This window comes from Cervus canadensis, chromosome 32, assembly GCF_019320065.1.
Source record: "Cervus canadensis isolate Bull #8, Minnesota chromosome 32, ASM1932006v1, whole genome shotgun sequence".
Lineage (NCBI taxonomy): Eukaryota > Metazoa > Chordata > Mammalia > Artiodactyla > Cervidae > Cervus > Cervus canadensis.
In genome coordinates, this window is record NC_057417.1 from 40,029,907 (window position 1) to 40,051,313 (window position 21,407).

At 65.8% G+C, this 21,407-nt stretch overlaps 1 protein-coding gene across 6 annotated transcripts in view; it reads left to right on the plus strand.

Moving 5' to 3' along the window:
• Window positions 1–5,902: 5,902 nt before the first annotated feature.
• The window catches only part of CACNA1H (calcium voltage-gated channel subunit alpha1 H), a 57,175-nt gene continuing 41,670 nt past the window's right edge, over window positions 5,903–21,407 (plus strand). For 2 of the 6 annotated variants that reach the window (XM_043455684.1, XM_043455686.1), the window contains exons 1-2: window positions 5,903–6,067; window positions 6,344–6,654. In XM_043455684.1, the coding sequence (XP_043311619.1) occupies window positions 6,362–6,654 (293 nt within the window). In that variant the 5' untranslated portion in view covers window positions 5,903–6,067; window positions 6,344–6,361. Of the gene's footprint in view, window positions 6,078–6,343; window positions 6,655–21,407 lie in introns of all 6 variants that reach the window. The other 4 variants (XM_043455681.1, XM_043455687.1, XM_043455682.1 and 1 more) reach the window with 3 other exon arrangements.

Genomic DNA, 21,407 nt, shown 5'->3' on the forward strand with positions numbered 1-21,407 from the left:
TTAATGTCACTTTTCACCTGATGCAGGTTTTATCTTTCAGGGGAGGCAACTTAAGGCTCAGAGAGGTCAAGACATTTGCCCAAAGCCACACTGCCAGTGTGTGGCAGGCCTGGGATCAGAACCCAGGCCCTGTGGTTGCAGAGCCCAAGAAAGGCCCTGTGACAAGGTGGGAGGATGCTGCATTCAGCACCACTAAGGCTTAAGCACTTCATGTTGAAACTTTCAAAATGCATTGCTGCTCAGGTAAGATTCCAGGCAATATCTGAGGTCCCCAGAAAAGGGCAGCCCCCTCTGTGAGCTGAGGGCCGGGTTCCCACCACTCAGCCATCGCAAGGCCCCTGTCTATGGTGAGGTTATTCCTCCCAATATAACCTGAGCAGCTGTGGTTCCCCAAATCCCTTCAAGGCAAGCACAAGCCCCTGCATGGCATGTCAACACACACTCATTTAGCACCTGCTGTATGCCAGGCACTGAGCAAAAAAGAGCCCCCACTCCTGCCCTTGTGGGCCTTGTGTCCAAAGCCCCACGGAGCCATGCAGTTGGAGATGAAGGTCAAGAAGCCTGCGTGTTCCACGGTGACCCACCACACTTTCTCCTGCTTCTGGAGTCCAGGGCTTAAAGGCCACCGTCCTCAAGCCCCTTTCCCTCCCACACTGACCCAAGGGAAGCTGAGCTGGCTGTCCTGGGGTGGAGACTGAACCCTCCGAGCCTCCATGGGGTGAGGCCAGCCTGCAGGGTGCTGGCCACACAGACACACACACTGGGGGTGCTCCCACCCTAGTTTAAGACCCCCCCCCCCAGGAACCTGGCTCAGCTGGAACTGGCCCCTTTCCTCCCTTGCTCCCGCCCTCCCAGCCCTTTATAGACCTACCAAGCTGCCCGAAGAAGGGACCCTAGATAAGATATAACGCATGCAGTTAAATTTGAATTTCAGATACAAACTAATGTGTTAAGTATAAATACATCCTAACTATTGCACTGGACCATAAAGAAGGTTGCTGTTGTTCAGTCACTAAGTTGTGCCTGACTCTTTGCCGTCCCATGAACTGCTGCACACCAGGCTTCCCTGTCCTTCACTGTCTCCCGGAGTTTCCACAAAGTCACATCCATTGAATCAGCGATGCCATCCAACCATCTCATCCTCTGTTGCCCCCTCCTCCCCCTGCCCTCAATCTTTCCAAGCATCAGGGTCTTTTCCAATGAGTTGGCTCTTCGCATCAGAAGGCTGAGTGCAGAAGAATTGATGCTTTTGAACTGTGATGCTTGAGAAGAATCTTGAGAGTCCCTTGGACTGCAAGAAGATCAAACCAGTCAATCCTAAAGGAAATCAATCCTGAATATTCACTGGAAGGATAGATACTGAAGCTGAAGCTCTACTACTTTGGCCACATGATGTGAACAGCCGACTCATTGTAAAAGACTTTGATGCTGGGAAAGATTGAGGGCAGGAGAAGGGGACAACAGAGATGAGATGGTTGGATGGCATCACCAACTCAACGGACATGAGTTTGAACAAACTCTGTGAGATGGTGAAGGACAAGGAAGCCTGGCATGCTGCAGTCCATGGGGTCACGAAGAGTCAAGCACGACTTAGCGACTGGTATTTCGGTGGAATATACTTACACAAAACATTATTCATGTTTGTCTGAAATTCAAAGTTAACTGGGCAAGCTGTGTTTTTATCTGCTAAATTGGAGGCTTCGGTGAGTAGAGTGAACAGTGCCCATTCTGCGGCCAGAGACCAGAGGGCTGCCGGAGGCCCAGGACACCCGCTCCTCCTGGTCCGTGGTCCAGCACTGCCCTGTGGGGACCCAGAGGTGGAGGAGCCTGGGGGACGTGAGGGTGGGGGGGCCGCAGAGCAACTTGTCTGAGCGGGCTGATTCCACAGGCACAGCTCAAGAAATAAACAGGACACTAAAATGCAAAGGAGACTACTGAGCGTTACACAAACAGCATCTCCTGGACACCTCTGTCGACCGGAGCTGTGAGTGTCAAGGAAAATTTAGAAAAGCCTGGCCTTTAGCTGCCGCCTTGTGCTGGGGTCGGGGGTGGCACTGTCCAGGGGGCAGGCAGCCCCCAAATCGCCCTTGAGCTGGGATGACAGCCCAAGGTGCTTGGGCCCGGGCAGGCGGCCGGGCCTGTTACTGGAGGCATCCCAGCCGGGCAGGGGTCCAGGCCTGTGCTGGCCCTGCCGCCTGCCCTGAAGGGGCAGGGCTGCTCCTGTAGAGCCTGGCCTCCAGCCCCACGCAGGCTGAGGGAGGCACCTCTGGGTTCAGTTTCTAGGCAGCGGGGCGCTAGGCCCTGCTCCTCGGAGACGGTGGCTCGTCCAGAAGTGTTGGGGGGCTCAGCGGGACCAGGGATGGCTGAGGGGGATCGGCCAACTGCAGAAGGCCCAGGACCCCTCCTGTGCGGTGTGAGCCCCCACAAGGGCTGGGGCGATCAGGGCTTCGGTGACCAGCGCCCCACCTCTCCCCCCCCTCGCTCAGGTCGCCGCTCTGCCACTCCACGCCCACCAAGTGTCTCCTGGCCTCCCCACACCCACCTGCTAGGCACCGCAGGCACATCAGACATGACACAGTGGCTGCCCTGGGAGCCCCAGGCCGGCCTGAGCACCGTGAGGTGAGTGCCGTGGGGGAGGTGTCGTGGTCGGGGGGCCCTGGAGTGTCCAGCACTGGCAGGAGGGCACCGCTAAGCTCGGGCCAAGCGAAGCATCCCAGCAACAGGCCAGGCAGGGCCAGGGCTGGGCCTGGAGGGGCCCTTGGATGGTGGGTCTGCGGTCCAAAGGGACAGTGGGGCAGGACAGGCTGGACAGAGAGCCTGGGACCAGTGGGTGCTTCTGGACGGAAGGGAGTGTGTGGCGGGGAGGGGGGACCTTTGGAGAGGAAGGAGGCCACGTGACAGGCAGGGGGAGGGACCAGTGTGGTATGACGGGCCCTGGGGGCTTCAGCCAGCCTGAAGGTGGACTGGGTGCCCGGACACGGAGCAGAGTGGCCGGTCGGGGTGGTGAGCTCTCAGGCACTCACAGGTCAGACAGAGGTGACCCTGCTGCCCACTGCCCCACACCCAGCCTGCCAAGGTAGAGGGCCCCCAAGGCAGCCTGATGGCCGCAGTCGCAGCCATGTGCCCCCAGGGTGCGAGTCCTCTCCTGGGGGGAGGTCTACCTTCTACCTCCCGCTGGCTGAACCAATAGGAGGTTCATTCCCCCCATCTTGGTCAAGAAAAATCTTCGCCCTTAAAAAAAAAAAAGAAATAACAAAAAGCAGAACTAAATTTTCCAGAGGCCAAGAGGATTAAAAAAAAAATCTGAACACTCTGTACAGTTTAATTAAATACTTTTAATGCCAATTTCCAAATTGTCCTGTGTTTCATCTTTCCAACATTCCTTTCTAGCGATGTGAATATATTACAGCCTCATTGTTTCTAATGCTATTTTCTCATCTCCTATCACTCCGCGATCTGTTCTTCATTTCCCGTCTGCGGGGCGAGGCTGCCCCCCCGCATTGTGTGGTACCCGCTCTGGCTGGAGAGCTCAGAGTTGGTACCATCGAACGCCACGCACACGGTCAGTGAGTATCATCAGCCCAAGGCTCTTGAGGGTGCTGGAGGGAGCCGGATGTGGTGGGAGGAGGTCTCCTTCCAAGACCTTGAGGTGGACGCTGCCTGTCCAGAGTCTGTGCAGCCTCACCCGTCTATAAATGGGCCACGGGGCTCCTGAAGGCTACAGGCTTTGTGAGCTTAGAGATGCTGTCTTTAAAAAATAATGCCTACTTAAAAAAATCTATGCCCTGTCCCTTCTGCAGACGTCTGAAGGACAGAGTGTGCAGATGAGGGTGACAGTCTGTCACATTAGAATTCCCTGCTCCATGGGGCCCCGTGGGAACTCCTGCCCTGCCCTTGCCCCCACCCCCCCCCCCCACACACACACATCACAGCAGGGCCCCTGCACAGGCATGCTAGGCTGTCTCTGGTTCTTCCTGCTCAGCACTCTCTGCCTGCCACAGGGCCTTTGCACAGTCTGCTCTTGCAGCTGGTACGATCACCCCCCCACCCCGCCCCTTCCAGCTGCTTTCTTGTCCTTAGATGTATCTTCTGCCCCTTCCCTGCCCCCCACAGCACTTAACACAGCCTGTAACTGTTCCCTTCCTCTATCCACCAGTTTCTCTGTGGCTGCCTCCCTGCTGGAATGAAGCTCCAAAGGATAAGGATAAGGCCTGGACCAGTCACCACCACTGCCTCCCTGGTTCCACACCGTGGGCCTCCCACTGACTTTTATCCAGCAAATCACTCCCAGTTCCCCAGCCAGAGCCAATCTTCAGCTTCACCTTCACCTTCGATGATCCAGCCAGTGTGAAAAGATCGGGAGGTCCAGGTGACCCCTGCCCAGGATGCAGCTGAGGCTTTCGGGTTTGACCCACCCTTGCAAGCTCCCCTCAGGGCTCTCCCAGGCCCTCTCCTAGGTGACTGGGGCACTAATTGCTTTTTGAGGACCTTAATTACTGGTCATGGCCCTCTATCGCTAAGTAGCAGCATTAAAATAGAGTAAATGTTTTCATTTTCTTGAAAAGTTCACATATACAAGAGGAAGTGCTGCTGAGCAGCTACGGGCCGCGCTGGACACCCCCTGGGCCTTGCCTGGTAACTGCCATGGTCCTGCCTGCGGCGTCTTCCTTCCCCTAAGGCCCAGCGGTGGAGCAGGGCGCAGGGCCTCCAGGGCTCTCCCTACCCCCAGCACGGCCACCCCGTTCTGGTTGCATTCTCTGCAGTGCCATCGGGCAGTGCAGGTGGGGAAGCCCCGGTTGGCAGTGACCTTGCCAGGGCCGCTCCAGGTCTGGGGGTCCCCACGTGGGTCTTCTCACCCACTCGAGCAACTGCTGAGGCCCGAAGCCCCTGGAGCCGGCCCGTGTGGGCCAGCTACCCCGCTCTTCGTCTGGCGCTGAGTGGGCTTGGAAGAAGGGAGGTCGCACCCGGAGCCACCGGACTGGTGGTCGCGGAAAAGTGAAAAGCTTGTGGTTTTCAGTGGCCAAGGGGTCCGAGTGGGACCCCGGAGCACAGGGCGCGGTGTGTCTCAGTGTGAGACTGGGGGGCTGCGGGAGGGCCTGGGCGCTTCCCCGAGGTCCCATGCGGCTCGCTCGGTCCAGGAGGAGGCTGGGCGAGGGACAAGTTCGCAGAAGCTGCCGTAGGTGCGCTTGTGCGCGCTCATGTGTGTGTGTGTGTGTGTGTGTTGGGGGGGTGCGGATGCACGCGCATCCAGAATCCCACCCACGGATACAGCAGCGCATCACACGCGCGGTCACACCCAGGACACACATGCGGAGGGGGAGGGGCGCGCCCGCCGCGGTCCCTGCCGCCGCGCACCGCCCACGCCCGCAGCCCCGCCCCCTCGCCGACCCCCGCCCGCGGCGCCGAGGGGCTGGGTGCGCGCCCCGGTGGGGAGGGGAGGGCCCGCCTCCGCGGCTCCAGCCGCCCCCGCAGTTGGGGGCGGGGAAGACGCCGGCGCCACCGCCCCGCCCCCGCCCGGCCTCCCCGCGAGCGCCCCCTGGCGCCCCGCGCCCCAAGCGGGAGGGTGGGAGCGCGATGGGGGGCGCGGGCGGGCCCTGCTCCGCCTTCCCGGCGGGGGCGGGGCGCCTTCCGCGACGGGGGAGGGGCGGCGCGCGCGCCCCGGGGCGGGAGAGGCCCCCCCGCGCCCCCGGCCCGGCCCCGCCCCCGCCGCCGCGCCCCGCCCCCGCCCCGCCCGCCGCTCACTCCGAAGTTTCCTGCGCGGAGCGCGGTCGGGATCCGCGATCGCTCGCCGCCCCGCCGCCCGGTCCGCGCCCCCCGCGCCCGGCGCCCGGCGCCCGGCCGCCTCGCGGAGCCCTCTGCGCCCGGCCGCCGCCGCCGTCGCTGCCGGGCCAGCCGGAGCGGGAGCCGGAGCGGGAGCCGGAGCGGGAGCCGGCGGGCCGGGGGCGCGGGCTGGGGGCGCGGGCCGGGGGCGGCGGGGCTCCAGCAGGGGCCGATCGCCGCGCCGGGTCCGCTGTGACCGCACCGCCCGGGCGATGCCCGCGGGGACGCCGCCGGCAGCCGGAGCGAGGTGAGACACGGTGAGGACGCGCGCCCCGCTGCGCGCCGGGACCCTCTTCAACTTGAGGCGGCCGGCAGGGGAGCCCCTCGGGCGCCGGCCCCCGCCCCGGCGATGGGGGAGGGGCCGCCCAGCCCTCGCCGGCGGGAGGGGGCGGGGGGCGCATTTGTCTCTAATGAGAAAAGACAAAGACATCCCGGCGGCCGTGGCTGTTTCCGCGGATCCCGCTCCGCCCGAGGGGGGCGAGGGTGTCGTTCCCGGGACCTGGTCACCGCCTGTCCCTCGCAGGTGCTGCCAGCCGCTACAATGACCGAGGGCGTGCAGGCGGTCGACGAGGTCCGCGTGCCCCTGGGCGCGCCAGCCCCGGGCCCGGCGGCAGCGGCGTCCCCGGCGAGCCCTGGGGCCCCGGGGCCAGAGGCGGAGCGGGGGTCGGGGCCCAGTGCGTCGCCCCCCGAGAGTCCGGCGGCCGAGCGCGGCGCGGAGCTGGGCGCCGACGAGGAGCAGCCCGTCCCGTACCCGGCGCTGGCGGCCACCGTCTTCTTCTGTCTCGGGCAGACCACGCGGCCGCGCAGCTGGTGTCTCCGGCTGGTCTGTAACCCATATCCTTCCCGGGTCTCCGGGGGTGCGGGGATCCTGGGCATGGGGGTCCGGGGCGCGGGACCCCCTCCCGCGTGTGCCTCCCACGCCCGAGCTCTTTGGCCCCGGCGCCGTCTGGGTGCGCGGGGGACGCAGTACAGGGGCGCGAGGGGAGCGCTCCTCAGAGAGAGGCGGCCCCAGGCTGCGCTTTGTGGGGCAGCGGCCGCGGCTTTCTTGATCGGAACGGGTGTCCCCGCTCCAGAGCCAGCTCCGGACGAGAGAGGGTGGAAGAGAAGCGGCGAGGCCACCGCGGGCTTGGTGGAGAGGGGTCGGCCAGGAGGGGAAGTGGGTACTGCCTGCGCCCCCCTGGGTGCCTGTCAGGACGGGAATTCCTCCCTCCGGGTTTACAGGACCTCTGGCCTGAGGCAGGATCCTCACTGCAGTGGGGGGTGCGGGGGGCCGGCGGGACCTCAACAAGGAATCAAAGTTTTCTCCCTGTCCCTTGCGCTTGGGAGAGTCTGGGAGACCCTGGGGGCCGGGAAGCCGTGCCTGCTCGCTGGTCCTTTTCCGTGGGGAGAGGCGGTGACGTCGGTTGTGAACTCGCCTTTGCAGGCTGAACTCGGTGTTGGGGCTGATTTAAGTCATGCGCAGCTGGGGGTGGGGGGCAGGGAGGCAGCTGGCACGCGCCCCGCACCCTGGTGTCCCTTCTCCCGGTCCTTCCCTGACCCCAGAGGAAGGGGCCTCTCTTTTTGCTCTTGGTGAGAGTGACACAGACTTTCAGAGAAGGTTCTAGAGCAGAGCTGGGTCAGACAGGGGGCATTTCTGGGACACAGGTCACAGAGCTGGGGACCCCCAGCAGGTGGTCTATGGGGACTGGCAACGGGCCCTGGCTCGCTGTGTCCCAGCCGGTTCTCCCGCGGATCCCTGGCTGCCAGGTGGCTGGGCTGTGGGCACCAGGCGTTCCCTCCCCTTGCCTTTGGAGGGACTGGGTGAGAAGAGGAGGCTGGTTGGGGGGAGACCTTGCACGTGAACTTTCCCTGTCCACGTGAAGGAGACAGGCCGCATGAGCGATGCGTGTATATATTTTTCCTACCTTGTGTGTCTAACTGTACAAACATCACATAGGAAAGAGGAATGTGTAGCAGGAAAGTAACAAACCCTGTCTTTTTTTCTTTCCTGAAATCCAAACGTGGGCTGAGTCAGAGCAGCCAACCCCCACCCACTGCCCCCAATGCTGATTGTGCAAGGGGTCGTCCGTCGTGGCCTGGGTGGAGGGCCATGGCTGCGTGCAGCCCCAGCATGGCAGCAGGCTCCCCTGCCTGCCTTTGTCCCACAGCTCCTGGGTGGGCCTCGGCCCCCCGTTAGCCCCCAGCAGCTGCCAGGCTGAGCTTGCAGGGGGGCTGTAGGCTGGTCTTCCCTCCAAAACCCTGGGCATCCCCAGGCCACCTGGTTTGGGTGGGAAGGTGGGCTGGCTGGGTGGGGTGCTGGGGGATACGGTGGGCGCCCTGAGGCCCTGGGACGGGAGGTGCCCCCCCCCCGTCCTTCATCTGCAGGAGCACATGGGGGCCAGGCAGGGAAGGGTGGGAGCAGGGCCTGCACTTTCTCTCCCCTGACAGCCCCCGCGTCTGGCCGCCCTGTCCCTGTCCCGCCTGACCCTGTGTTCTGGATGTTCCAGGCGGGCTGCGTCCTTCGGGACGTCTGACAAGGTTGTTTGTGTTCCTCAGTGCAGGGGAGGGGGGTGCCCCACGTGGGTGGAGGGGCGCCCAGGGGGTGGGGGGTGGGGCTGGCAGGGCCACCTGCCCGTGTGTCTGTCCCTGGCAGGGCTCCTGGGGACTCCAGGAGCAGGAGGGTGTCGAGAGGCGAGGAGGAGCCCCCTGCCGGGTCAGGGGCGGGGAATCGGGGAGCACCCTTCCGACTGGCAGGGTGTGGGGGAGCTCGGGTCCTGGTATCGTCTTTCCCGGCTTGGCCATGGAAAGGCTGCCTGTGTCAAGTGGGGTGGGCTTGTCAGGCCCCCAGCGAGTAGGGACGGCTGTGACCTCCAGCAGGTGCCAGGCCCTGGGGCAGGGGTGCCTCGGCTGCAGGGAGAACCTAAGATAAGACAGTGTGCCCTGACGGGGGGTGCCCGGTCCCCTCGGGGAAGCCCGTGGGCCTCAGCAAGCCTTTTCCGAGTGCTTCAGGTTCCTTGTGAGAGGCTGGGGTTCGGTGGGTGGCCTGCGGTCTGCCAGAGCCCACATGGTGTCTGTCCTGCGGCCGGAGGACACCCCTCGGCCTCGGCCCCTGCCCTGTAGGTGGGTGTCGTGCCGGCGGCGCCCAGCGTCCTTCCCTGGACCTTCTCCTGCTGCAGAGGGTAAACTTGGAGAGGGAGATGGGGTGACTGGGTCTGCTCTGGGAACCCACATGCCGTGAAGCCACTCCACACTCCCCAGAGGCGGGCAGAACCCCAGCCGGTCCGCCGAGCCCAGCCCCGCGCGGGGACGAGACCGGCAGTGGGAACACAGGCAGGGGCCTTCCTCAAGCCCGGACTTTCGGGAACCCCCGCCTGACGTGGACGGCCCCCCACACAGACGAACACGCGTGTCCTGTCTTTGTTATGAAGGATGTCGGGTCCACAGCAGAGGAGCTCCCAAGGGCGGCCGGCGTCCTTATTGATTTACTTTGCTTTTTGAAAATATAATGGTGCTGGAACTTTTGGGTCGAGTGCTGTGTCTCCTACACAGGTTTATTTATAGCGGAAGGTGGGTGGGATCTGTGTTGCAGCCCGCGCCGTGGGGCTGTGTTCCGCCCGGGCTCCCCCGGGGTTCCTGACTCGCGCTGCCTGTGATGAGACTGCCGCGTCCCAGCACCCAAGCCGGGCGGGGCCTCCCAGGGGTGCTCGCTGGCAGGGAAGGGGGCCCTGCCGCCACCTCTCCGGGAGCCGTGGAGGCCAGCTGTGGCCCCGTCTGGGCGCCGAGGCGCTGGGGGTTGGCCGCGGGGGCACCTGGGGGCTCGGGGGTGGTGGTCGTGCCCAGGTGTGTCCCAGGGGCCCGGCAGCAGACACCCAGGCGCAGGGCTCAGAGGAGACAGAGGACGTGGCAAGGTCACAGGGCCGCCCGAGGACAGCGCTGGGTGAGCCCGGCCTGGCTCCCGTGTCCGCGGGTTTGGCAGGGCCCTGCCCAGCAGGGAGGTGAGGCCCAGCGTCCAGGTCCTTGAAGGTGTCTTGTGGACACCGCGGTCGCAGGCTGTCCTGCCGCTCCCCCATGCTCGCTGCCAGCGCCTTGGCTCCCAGCGGGTGCCCCAGTGAGGACATGTGGAGCGTGGGGGTGCAAGGGGACAGGCCCCCATCTGCCCCCACCGCCCCCCCTGGCCCCACGGACTGGCCGTGAGTGGACGGTCCATGTCCTCCCCTTCCTAAGCCTGCGACCGCTGAGCACTTTATGAAGCCCAGGCCCGGGGGGCATTCCATCTCACGAGCACGCCCACCCCAGCGCCTGGTCCTGGGCCCTCGTCCCGATGCTGCCCTGGACCTGGAGCTCCCAGACTGGGGGCCTGCTGCCCCTCGGCCGGTGGGACCCAGGCTGACAGGGCCACCCCCACTTCCTCTGACTTGGAAGGAGCTGCTGGGTGTGTGTCCATGTGTCTCTGGCCTGCCCAGCCCCCTGCCCCTGGATCTGAGGGCACGTGTCCTGGGGTGGGGTACGGGGGAAGCCCTGGTCAAGGACATTACCCTGAGAGCCAGTGGAGGGGGGCACAGTGGAGAGGTGATCTCAGAGAACCTGCAGGAGGTTGGGAGGGGGAGCCGTGTCCCTGGGGTGCCTGCTCCTGGAGTCTTTGGACCCAGGCCTGAGATCCCGTGGGACCCTGAGTTTAGAGCCGAGCTGTGACACGTTCGTCTCTTGGCTGGTGTGTTGAGGAGGGCTTCCTGGAGGAGGTGAGGCTGGGCTGGACTCTTTGGGTGAGTGCAAGGTCCAGGAAGGCATGGGGTGTAGAAGGGGAAATTGGGGTGAGTTGAGGTATGTCTGCCTGGGAGGGCCCTGGCTGTGTCTGAGTCACTCACTGCCATGAGACTGCCCGGGAAGGGTCCTGGCTCACCCTCAGCCTGCAGGGGCCTAGACTTCTAGACTCGCCCCGTTCCCTGCCCGGGCTCCTGCGGGGCCCTGATGCAGGCAGACGGTTCGTGTCCCTTCAGCTCCTGGCGGCCTGATTAGTCGGCAGACGCCAGGAGCACTGATGAAGTGCCTGTGTGGGGCACGCTGACACACGGTGACGTGAGCACTGCCCCCGCCCCCACACCTGCTTCCCTGCTGGGCCCGGGGGTGCTGTGTGCGGGGGGCTGGGCGGCCTCACTGTGCAGACCCTCCTGGGCCCTGTCCTGGGCTCCGGGTCCTCCCAGCAGGCCACTTCCACTGCGTGTCGGCCTCTAGCCTGACTGCTGCGGGTCCTGGGGCCGGGTGGGTCGGGTGGAGGCCGCTGGGGGCTGGGAGTCAGGGAGCCCCCTGCTCACGGGGACCTTGGGGGGAGGAGAGGGGAGGGTGGACGGGGAGCAGGGCTGGCCCAGGCAGCCAAGTGACACGTGCAAAGGCCCCGAGGTGGACGGCACATGGCCCTCGGCAGGAGGGGTGGCGGATGTGCTGAGGTGGGGCGAGGGGGCAGGGCGACCAGAGAGGCCTGTGAGTGTGGCAGACGGGTGACCGGCTGGCCTGGGGCCTCGGGCCGGGCCTGCTGCCTGCCGGGCTGGGTCTCGTTCTCCGGGAGGGGCCGTGTTGGGACCACTCTGGGGAGAAGTGGAGGACAGGGCAGGTGGAGGGTGGCGCAGGGTCCGAGGGGAGGCCGTGGGCGCCCCGTGGTGACCACCCAAATTCTATTCTGCTGCGGGAGGCTGTGGGTGCCCTCCCTGGCACGGTGCAGTGCTCAGAGGTGGTCTGGGTACCCCCCTCGCCCTCCCGGAGCTGGCGAAACGCCCGGCTCCAGGGTCAGGATGGGAAGGAATGCGGGGGATGGGCCGGCCTGTCAAACATCGTCGGGCTGAGTCCGTGCAGCCTGTGTGCGGCTCGGAGTCCAGACCTTGGCCCTGCCGTCAAGGTCGGGCGGGAACGCATTACCTCCTTTCACGGGCGTGTGCCTGCCCGCCTGGGAAGGGGTGGCCGCCCTGCCAGCCGGCCGAGTGGGCCAGTTTCCCTTTCTCTCCTCCTCGCAAGGGGTACAGAGGACCAGTTGCTTCCTCCTCCCCCCAGCGGTTCTCTTTGACAGAAGCGGGAACACCTCTGAGTCACGTGGGCCTCGGCTGAGTTTCCAGGCGGGCGCCCATCCTGGCAGCCGCAGCGGTGATTTAGGGCCCGGCTCCCTGGCGGGTCTGGGAGGCGAGCGGCCCAGCCCTGGCGAGCTGGCAGCGAGTTCGGGCAGCGTCCCCAGAGCCTGCGCGCCGCGCCCGCCTCAGATGACAGATGGGGCCGCGTGCCTCTGCTGTCTTCACGGAGTGAGTAGCGGCTTGTCGTTTCGTCAGGAGGGGCCCCGCCAAACACACGCGCGCACACGCACACGTGCACACACGCCTGCAGGGAGGCGAGGCTGTGCTGCCCTGCGTAGCCTCGCAGGCGCGAGGGCCCCGGTGTTCCCGGCCCCGGGGCGTGGGCTCCTCTGGTGCCGGGCGGGCAGGGTGTCGCCAGCGCTGGCCGAGCCCGGAGCTCCGATCAGTGGGGACAGCTGATGGATGTGCTCAATTAGAGCGTACCAGTAGGGACGCTGCCACCTCTGTGTCCCCGGGACCGGAGCGGGCAGGGAGCAGCATGGTGGGAGCCGCCCGCCTCTGTGGCCCCCGGTGGCTCCCGGATGTGAGGGGGCTTCAGGGGTCCCAGGAACACCCCCTTTCCTGAGCACGATGCCAACAAGGACCAGGGCCGTGTCCCGGGCAGCCCCGTGTCAGCCTCACCCTTGGCCGGGGTTGGAGGCAGATTTGGTAGAGGGCTGGGCCCACCCCGCAGGGGCTGTCTGGCTGCGACCGGCCCGCCTGTCCCGCTAGGTCTGGGACAGTCCAGGTGGCCCAGCGCTCTCTGGCGTCAGCTCTCCCTCCCACATGGAGCCGCCTAAACTGCTCTGGCACGGAGGGAGCCGACGTTAGTGAGAGGCTCGCGTTCTGGGCGGGGCCGGGGGGTGAGGGGGGCGGGGGGTGGTGCTCGGGGTGGCCAGCAGGCAGGCAGCACAGGGAGGCGGCCAGCAGCCCCCCTCCCCCCGCCCGCTTGGGGCTGGGGGACAGGCCAGTCCTGTGGGTGGGCACAGTCCCTGTCCGCTGCCTGGACTGGGCAGAGCCCGACCTGATGCCGGTGCCAAGAGCCTGGCATGAGGCGGTGGCCAGCCTGCTTGCTCATGCTGGCCCCTCCCCGCCGCTCCCAGGTGGGGTCAGGGCACCGGAGCAGCGGGGACAGCACCCCTTTTCCGGGCTGCCGGGGCCTCTCTGCTGCCCGCCTGCTCACTGGCACCCGGCGGGGGCCCTGGCGGGGTGGTTGTGTTTCGGGCTGTCGCTCTCCTGAGGGTGGTCGTGGGGGCACCCTGACACCTCTTTGGGGGCCAGGGCCCCTGACATCCCCGCGGCTAGGCTGGGGCCTCTGGGGGCCCCTCCGTCAGCCTGGGTGCTGGCCCCTCACACGCCTCAGTATCTCCCTCACGGCCCCTCTTCCTTTTCCGTCGCCGACAGAGTGGTGTTTGTGGGGCATCCCAGTGCGGGGGGTGAAGGTCTCGTCCAGCTCAGAGCAGCTGCTGAGAGGGCTGAGCCGTGGAGGCTTCGGAGGCATGACCGGAGGTGCAGCCACCTCCCCGCTCTGAGCGTGCCTGCGTCTCCCCACCCCAGCCTGCAGGGAGGGTGGGCAGCATCAGGTGTTAAGCAGGCAGGGGCTGGGAGACGTCCCGGGAGGCAGTGGAACCTCTCAGGGGGCCCAGTCTGTGTCAGTGAAGGCCGATGCAGCGAGGGGGTGGGCTCGGGCCTGGGGGACCGGCCTGCCTCCCAGACCTGGCCGTGCTGCGCTGAGGGGCAGGCGTGTGCCAGCGGGGGCCCCAGTCCCGCCTGCCCGGGGAGGTCGGGTAGTCAGAGCCCATCTGCTAGGCTGGCCTGACCGCCGGCCGCTCCCCGGGAGCACGCCTGAGGAGCCGAGCGGGCGGGCCCAGGCTCACGGCGGGGCCTTCTCGGCCCCCCTGGCCAGGGAAGGCCTCTTGGGCAGGGCCCGTGGGGCCTCCCCGCAGGTTTCAGCTCCCAGGCCCAGGCCGCCCACTTGGCGCCACCAGACTGACCTTTGAGCCGCCTGTGGGCACCCTGGGGGGTCTGGGGCCAGCCTGGCTCAGCCTGGAGCTCAGTGCTTCCTGTGACTGCGCAGGTGTCCACCTGTTGGCGGGATGGGACACACGTGTCCCCCAAGCCCACGTGGAGCTGTGTGCATGTTCCAGGCTCTGCCCTCTGTGCTGGCCGCGGGCTGGGGACGGCAGGCCCTTGAGGGCTTCAGGGAGTCTGCGACGGGGGTGGAGAAAAGCAGATGGGAGGGCAGCAGCACTGGGGGCCCTTGCCCTAAGCTGGGAGCGTCGCCACAGCCCCAGGCAGATTGACCAGGCCAGTGGGGGCGCCGGGGCGGTCGGAGCGGGCAGGCTGGGCGTCAGTGTGGCTGTGGGTGTGCCCATCGTCCGCACAGACTGACGCGGGTAGGCTGGTGCGCTGGCTGGAGCGTGCCTCTGAATTCATGTCCACTTGAACCTCAGAAAGTGACCTCGTGGGGAAGTAGGGTCTTTGCAGACGTGGTCATGTTCGGATGAGGTCAGATTGGGCTGGGGGGCCCTGGACTCCCTGATGGGTGTCCTCTAAGAGGAGGGGACGCAGATGCCGGGAGAGACCGCGTGAGGCTGGAAGCAGTTGCTGCGTGAGGCGGCCACACGCCCAGGATCACAGTTCCTTCAGCCTCCAGAGTCTGGGAGGGGCCTGGATGGGTCCCCACGTGGCCTGCTGACCCCCCGTCGCGGACTCCCGGCCGCTGGGCTGTGAGAATTCCTGCAGTGTGAGCCCTGTGCTGCGGTGCCTTGTTTCGGGGGCCCTCCCCAGCTCGCACACCTGGGCTTGCCCCTGGAGGCAGAGGCAGGTGGTGGGGACGGGCTGGTGGGAGGTGGTCCTTGCCAGGTACATCGGACCATCCACCCCAGGCCAGCCTCTGCTCGCCACGAGGAGCTCGGCCATGCAGGCAAAACCAGCCGTGAAGTCGGTCATTTGGAGGCCTCGTCACCAGGGAGGCCTGGTCAGACCTCAAACGGTTGCGTCTCTGGGGTTCTTGGGAGGTCGCCCACCTGGGGTGGGGGATGTTCCTGAGGAGGTGTCTGTCCAGGATGTTAGGCCTTTAGCTGCCTTTCCACCAGATGGAGCCTGCACAGACCCTGTGGGCGTCTGGGACCCTCGCTCAGCGAGTGACCTGTGCTGTGGGGCTCGCCGCTGCCCCAGGCGGCTGGAGTGCAGTGGCCGTGGCAGGAGCCCCGGTGTCCAGCCTCGCCTGGCTCCGTCCCGAGACTCTGGCCACCGCAGGCATCCTGCGGAATGCTGCGTGGACGACCTGCTCCCAGCTGGGGACCCGCTCCAGCCACAGAGGCTCCAGGGGGGTCTGGCTGGCTGCTGCCACACTCTCTCCTGCCAGGCGCTGCCCCAGGTAGCCAGGAAAGAGGCGGCCTCGGTCCTGGAGCTGGACTCCCCTGACGCCCCCTACCCGGAGCCCAGCCCTGGGGTTCCTCAGCCCGGGCGGGGGCCCTGCCCCAAGCCTGGCTCTCCTGGTCCCCAGGGCCCCGGCACGGGCGGACTGGGCTCCCTCCAGGCTGTGAGGCTCCTTCCCAGTGGGCGGGGGCTCAGGGGCTGTGCTTGGCTGGGGGGGCGGGCGAGGGCAGGAGGCAGAGGACACACAGACAGATGAGACCCAGGTCTCACTGAGGCTGAGGACGACCACGGCTGGTGGGCAGCATTCGGGGTGGACCTGCGGGGTGGTCTACAGGACTGGGGTGTGAAGGCCTGCACAGCGTGAGTGTTCTGGGGCTGCTGGGGGCAGCTGAGGCTGGGTGGGGGGCCCCTGGGTGCCCGTCTGAAGGTCAGGCTCCTGGCGTGGAGGCGAGGAGACAGGTGTGGGGACGTCTGACAGGAGCCGCAGGGCCGGGGGGCCTCGGTGCTCCCCTTAGAAGGGGCGGCCTGGAGGGCCCACTGAGCACTGGCCTGCGTCCACTGATTTTTGAAGCTGCTGTTGCCACATGTGCCTCAGGGGTGCGTGAGCCCGTGGGACGGTGCAAGGGGGTGACTGGGAGGTGCGGGGGGTGACCCTCTCCCGGCCAGGTGGGGGCACCAGCTCGCCCCACGCGTCCCTTTGTCTTTCAAGCAGTCGCCTGGCCAGCCCGCAGTCTGATGAGTCAGCCTGCATTAGCGCCTCATCGAGATGGATGAGGACGCGTCCCGAGTCCTGCTGGCAGGGCAGCCACCCAGCTCTGGCCCCGGGATGGGACTGGGCCTGCTGGGCCCCCGTGACTCTGGATGGCCACTGTGTTTGGCCGACACATGCTGTGCCTCAGGTGTGGCGGGCCAGGCGCTCCGGCAGCTTGGATTCCATGGACACATGGGCTCGGTCATGTGGTTCAGTGGGCTGCAGGACGCGAAGGATGCCCCACATGGGGTGCAGACGCTGGGAGAGGCGGGGTGAGCCCCCAGCAGGGGCAGGAGGCCACGGGCGGACTGTCTGGGGTGCCTTGGAGGCGGAAGGAGATTGGCTGAGCGTGGAGCCTTGGGGTCCCTAGGAAGGATCTCAGTAGCCCCTCAGTGCCCCAAGGAGCGGTCTAGAGCCGGGGGCAGCATCGGGATCGCCGGCCGGCGGGGCCTGGGGCGGGGGGCTCAGGCAGCGTGTCCCTGGTGCGGGTCTGCGTGGCAGACGCTGGGCTTCCCGGAACTCCTCGGTGCTGTTCCAGAGCCACTGAAATCTGGGTCGAGGGGACAGGAGGGAGAGGTGGGGAGAACTGGCTTGGGGCCCGCGGGGAAGGACACCCTGCGGCCACCTCTTGGCCACCCCGCAGACACCACTGGGCCACATGTCCTGCGTCCACATGGCCCGTTCATAGATTCAAACCCAGCGACCCGACTGAGCGGCAGGGCCTCTGTGTTCGTGTTTTCTCACTCGGGTGTCACCAGGACATGGGCGGGCGGAGGGCAGGCCGCTCAGCATGCTGGGTCCTTCCCGGGGTGTCCCTCGGCCTGGAAGGCCGTGCTGGGCTCTGGGTCGTGTTGCTACATGTCCCTGTGGTTCAGGCACCTGCTCACCTCTGACCTCAGGGCAGAGGAACAGTGGTAACCAGGCTCACCGTTTGCCGCAGGGAGACCCTCACTGTGGCTCAGGCCTGGGGCACTTCTCACCCGAGTCCTGTCGGCCGATGAGGAAACAGCGGGTCAGAGTGGGTGCCTGCACGTCCCGGGAGTTCGGAGCTCAGGCACACCCAGACGCCCGCTTTCTCTCAGCATCGTCGAGACGTAAGGCCACGCGCTGTGCTAGTCACACACTCTGTTCTCTGCTCTGGTCACAGCTGTGCAGCAGTTCTGAGGCTTTGTTGCAGAAGGAGACCCTGTCCCCATCAGCAGTCACCACCCATGGCCCTGGGCCCCCCCACCCTGCCCCTGGCCTGCATTCTGTCTCCGGATGTGCCTCCTCTGGGCATTTCATAGGAGCAGAACCGCGAGAAGTGACCGTGTGTCTGGTGTCTCTCTGAACGCGTGTCCTCTGGGCTTGTCTGGGCCATAGCGGGAGGGTGCGCTGCTCCTTTTGGGGCCAACGTGGTGGGACGTTGTCTCCTCGTTCACTGCCGGTGGGCCTGGCTGTTTGCACCTTTCCACTGTGAGCAGTGCTGCCATGAGCAGTCGTGTCCGAGTTGGGCATGCACCCGGAGCGGAATTGCCCGCTTACAGGGAACTGTGTCAGAGTGCCTGAGATGCCAAAGCATTTTCCAAAGCAGCGCCTATTTCCTACCCCCTTGTGCCCTGGACCTGGGTCTCTAAGCCCGTGGATCTGCAGCAGTCTCAGTGGTAGTCCGCAGAGAGGAGGCGGTGGGCAGCAGAGACCACACCGCCCCCTGCCCTGAGCCTGAGCCCACCGAGGAGCAGGGCTTGCCCACCTGCCCTCCTGCAGATGCTCCTGGGGTGTCTCCTGGGCGGTGGGCAGCACTGCCCGGTCAGGGTGGAAGAGGGTCTTGGTGGCCTCCTGGGTTGGGCAGCCCTTCTAACCCGGGTCTCCCTTCAATGGACCTTTCAGGCGCGGCCGTCGGAAGTGTGTGGCCTGCCAGGTGCCGCGCCCCGGCACACAGGCAGGCACATGGGCAGGGTGGTGCCAGGCTGTGGGGGGAGTAGCTGCGTGTGTTTGCCCGGATCCGTGCCTCCATCAGCCCTCTGGAGAATTTCAACACCCACACTAGGAATAAAAAAAAATTATTAATGAGCTTGGCACGGTTGCCATGGGAACCTGTTGCTAATGAATCTCTGGGGTTTCCTTTTACCTCTGCAGAGCAGCGCCAGGCCCGAAGACGACACGTTTCCGACTAATCAGGTTGCCGTGGCAACGCCTGTCACTAATCCCCAGCCGGGCTCCTGGTTTACCGGCCTGGCCCGAGTTACATAAAGCGATTTAGCATGCCGAGGGCTGCTCCAGGCCTGGCGACCCCAGGGCTCCTCGGCCGGCTCGCCTGTGACCAGGGCGTCCCCGCCGCTGGCCAACCCACCTCCTTCCAAGGCCCACACCTTGGGCTCCCCAGACTCAGGAAACGGAGGCGCGCGGACCGTGGCGTGTGGCCTTTTGTTGGAAAGAGAAGCCCTGAGGGTTGCCCCTTTGCTCGGGCCAGCGTGTGTGATGCTCGGGGTGGGGGTGGGGTGGAGGCTGGCACCAGCAGGGGCTCAGTGCCCGTGGGGAACAGCGGGTGGAGCGCTCAGGGGCGGGAGCTGGCATGTTCCCGGGCAGCCTGGGGCCTCTGACCCTGGCCTGTAGCTGTCGTCTCCCTATGGTGCCGCTGTGTGTGTGTCTGTGCTCATCTTTTCTTACAAAGATGTGGTCTGTGTTAGGGTCCAATCCGGCGACCTCTTTTTACCCTCCATACCCCTTTGAAAGCACCGTTTCCAAACAACACAGCCGTGTTCTGAGGTCCAGGGTCTGAGCCATTCAGCCCATGGCACCTCCCCAGAGCTGTTGGATCCAAGTGTTGTCCCCTGGAGTCCATGGCTACCCGGGCCTGTCACATGGTCACCCTCTCCTGACCACATGCTCCTGCCCTGCTCCCCGAAGTCGCCACGCTGGACAGGTTAATGCGCGGAGTGGGCTCAGCTCTGCACAGAGCCGGGAGTCGTGGGCCACCAGCACCCGCTGCCCAGCAGTGCCCAGGGCATGCAGGGCCCGCTCCTCTGTGTGGTTTCCTCTCATCCCGGTGGAGACACTGGCCATAGGCAGAAGGGCTGGGCAGCTCTGCCTCCTCATGGCCAGAGTGTCCAGGCAGAGGTGTTGGGCGAAGGCGTGTGAAGCGGTGTCTGCAGGCGGCTCCACGGGTCCTCCCAGCAGCCCCGTGAGACAGGGCAGAGGCGGGCTGGGCGGTGTCTGTGATCAGATACCAGTGTCCACCCTGGCCATTTGGGTTCCGTGGGTCGGTCCCCCAGGCTCTCTGTCTTTCTCTGTCTCAGTGGCTGTGGCCTGAGGTGTGGCCAGGCTTGTGTCTGCTGACTCTTTGTGGCTAGGATTTGTGACTTGTGGGGTGACAGTTTCAAGGTGCCCCAACGCCCAGCCAGTGGCTTCCTCTATAAACTGCTGGAGGAGGGCCATCTCCGCCACCGTCCCCCAGACTCGTGGTCCCTGTGGGGCATCAGTGCAGGGGTCAGAGCAGGGCCCCAGGACAGCTGACACCCCAGGAAGCATCTCCTCCCAGCCTGGGGCAGGCCCACATGGCGGCCGTGCAGGGGCCCCTGTGGGGGGAGGGGCACTCGGGGGGCCCCCTGCATTGCCGATTCAGCCCTCCCAGCACCCGATGCACCTCCCTCTCCCATCTGCGCCTTGGTCCTGAATCATCTCCCCACGCTCCCCAGCGGTGGCATCCTCTGGACCAGCCTGGCGGCCCGTGGGCTGACCCGTGGTGGAGCAGGCATCCTCCAGCTGGAATTCAGAGATGAGCCTCCAGTTCGTTGATGGCTGGAATTCCACCGCCAAGTGCTCACTCCCAGGGCTGTGCCCTGTTCCAGGCTGCACCACCCCCCCCGCCCCCCTGGGAGTGAGAGGGCAGGAAGCTGGGGGAGGGTGGGCCCTGGAGCCGGGAAAGGAGGGGCTGCAGCCCCACGGGGCCCAGGCAGTGCCCGAGGGCAGACATCCTTGCCCAGCACCCACGGAGGCCTCCCCTGGGGCAGGGGGTGGGGGGGAGTCAGGAGGGGATTCCCAGTGCCACCCCTGCCCCGGTGGGGGTTCCTGGCCTTCTCAGAGCCTCGTGGGAGGCCCCGGCAGAGCACATGACTGTACAGTGGGCTGGGGTCCCGGCCCTGCTCTGAGCCTGCCGGCTTGCAGGGCCCCAGTCGGGGCAGAGCAGGCTGTGCTGCGCTCGACCTTGACCTTGACCTCTGCGTGCTGACCCTGCAGACCCACACTGGGAAGTCTGGGGCTCCAGGAGGAGGCCAGGGTGTTTCCTGCACGTTTGAAATATGGCTGGCCTGTCTGCTGGTGGGAGCGAACGACGTTTTAATTCCTAATTTAGACTGTTTATCTGCAGAGCTCTGGAGGCCGGGCGGGGAGAGTCAGTGCCCCCCCGCGCCCCTCCCAGGCGCCTCCCACCTCCACCGTGCTCCAGCTGCCTGGTGGGCACCACTGGGGGCTCGCCTCCAGACCCCCAGCCCTGCCCACCCCGCAGTGGCCTCCTGGTTGGGCGTCTCTGGGCCGCCAGCTGGCCACCACCCGCCCTCCACAGGGGGCGGCCCCCTCCCCACGCCTTCCGGGCCTTTCTCTGGGCCGGCACAGTGTGGAATCTGAAGCCGGGTAGAGTCAGCTGTGGCCTGGTCTGAGTTTTACCTTAAAAGAGGGACTAGAGAAGGTGGGGAGGCTCGGGGGGCAGGGGGAGAGCCTGGTGGGAAAAACAGGCCTGCATAGGCCCCCTGCAGGTCCCCCGTCTCGTTAACCACGGACCCAGGATCAATGTCGCCTCTCCCACTTTAATTAGAAAATACGCCTCACTCTCCAGCCATAATGGTCTGGCTGAGGTCGGGCTGACTTCCTGGTTGCCATGCCGACCGGGTATGCCCCCGTTTTGCCGCCCCCTTCCTGAACATCCTCTGGAGGGGGCTGGGCAGGGCGTCAGCAGGCCGGGACCCTCTGCTGGCCGGGACCCTCGTCCGCACCCGCTTTAGTGTGAACCTGTGTATTTCATCTTCGACCCCTGGTGCCCCCTTGCCTTTGGGGAGACATGCTCGGAACTGACGGCCGGGAGGGAACTGGGCTGAGTGTAACCCTCATGCCAAAAGAGGCAGCGTTTGGTCACTCTGGCGCCTGTGGAGCTGTGTGAGTGTGTTTGGGGCGTCAGGCATCCCGCGGGTCCCCGGTGGGTGGGTAGGAGAGTGAGGCCCAACCTGGGAGGCTGGTGGCAGCTTTCCTTGGCAGAGCCACCTGGGCTGGGGGGGCCGGTCCTGGCCGGCTGGAGTCTTTGCAGACCCCACAGCCCCCCTCCGGGGAGCAAGCACCCCTCCGCTCATCTGCTGGCCCAGACCCAGGCCCACCACATCCGGAGCCAGCCATCAAACCCTCACCTC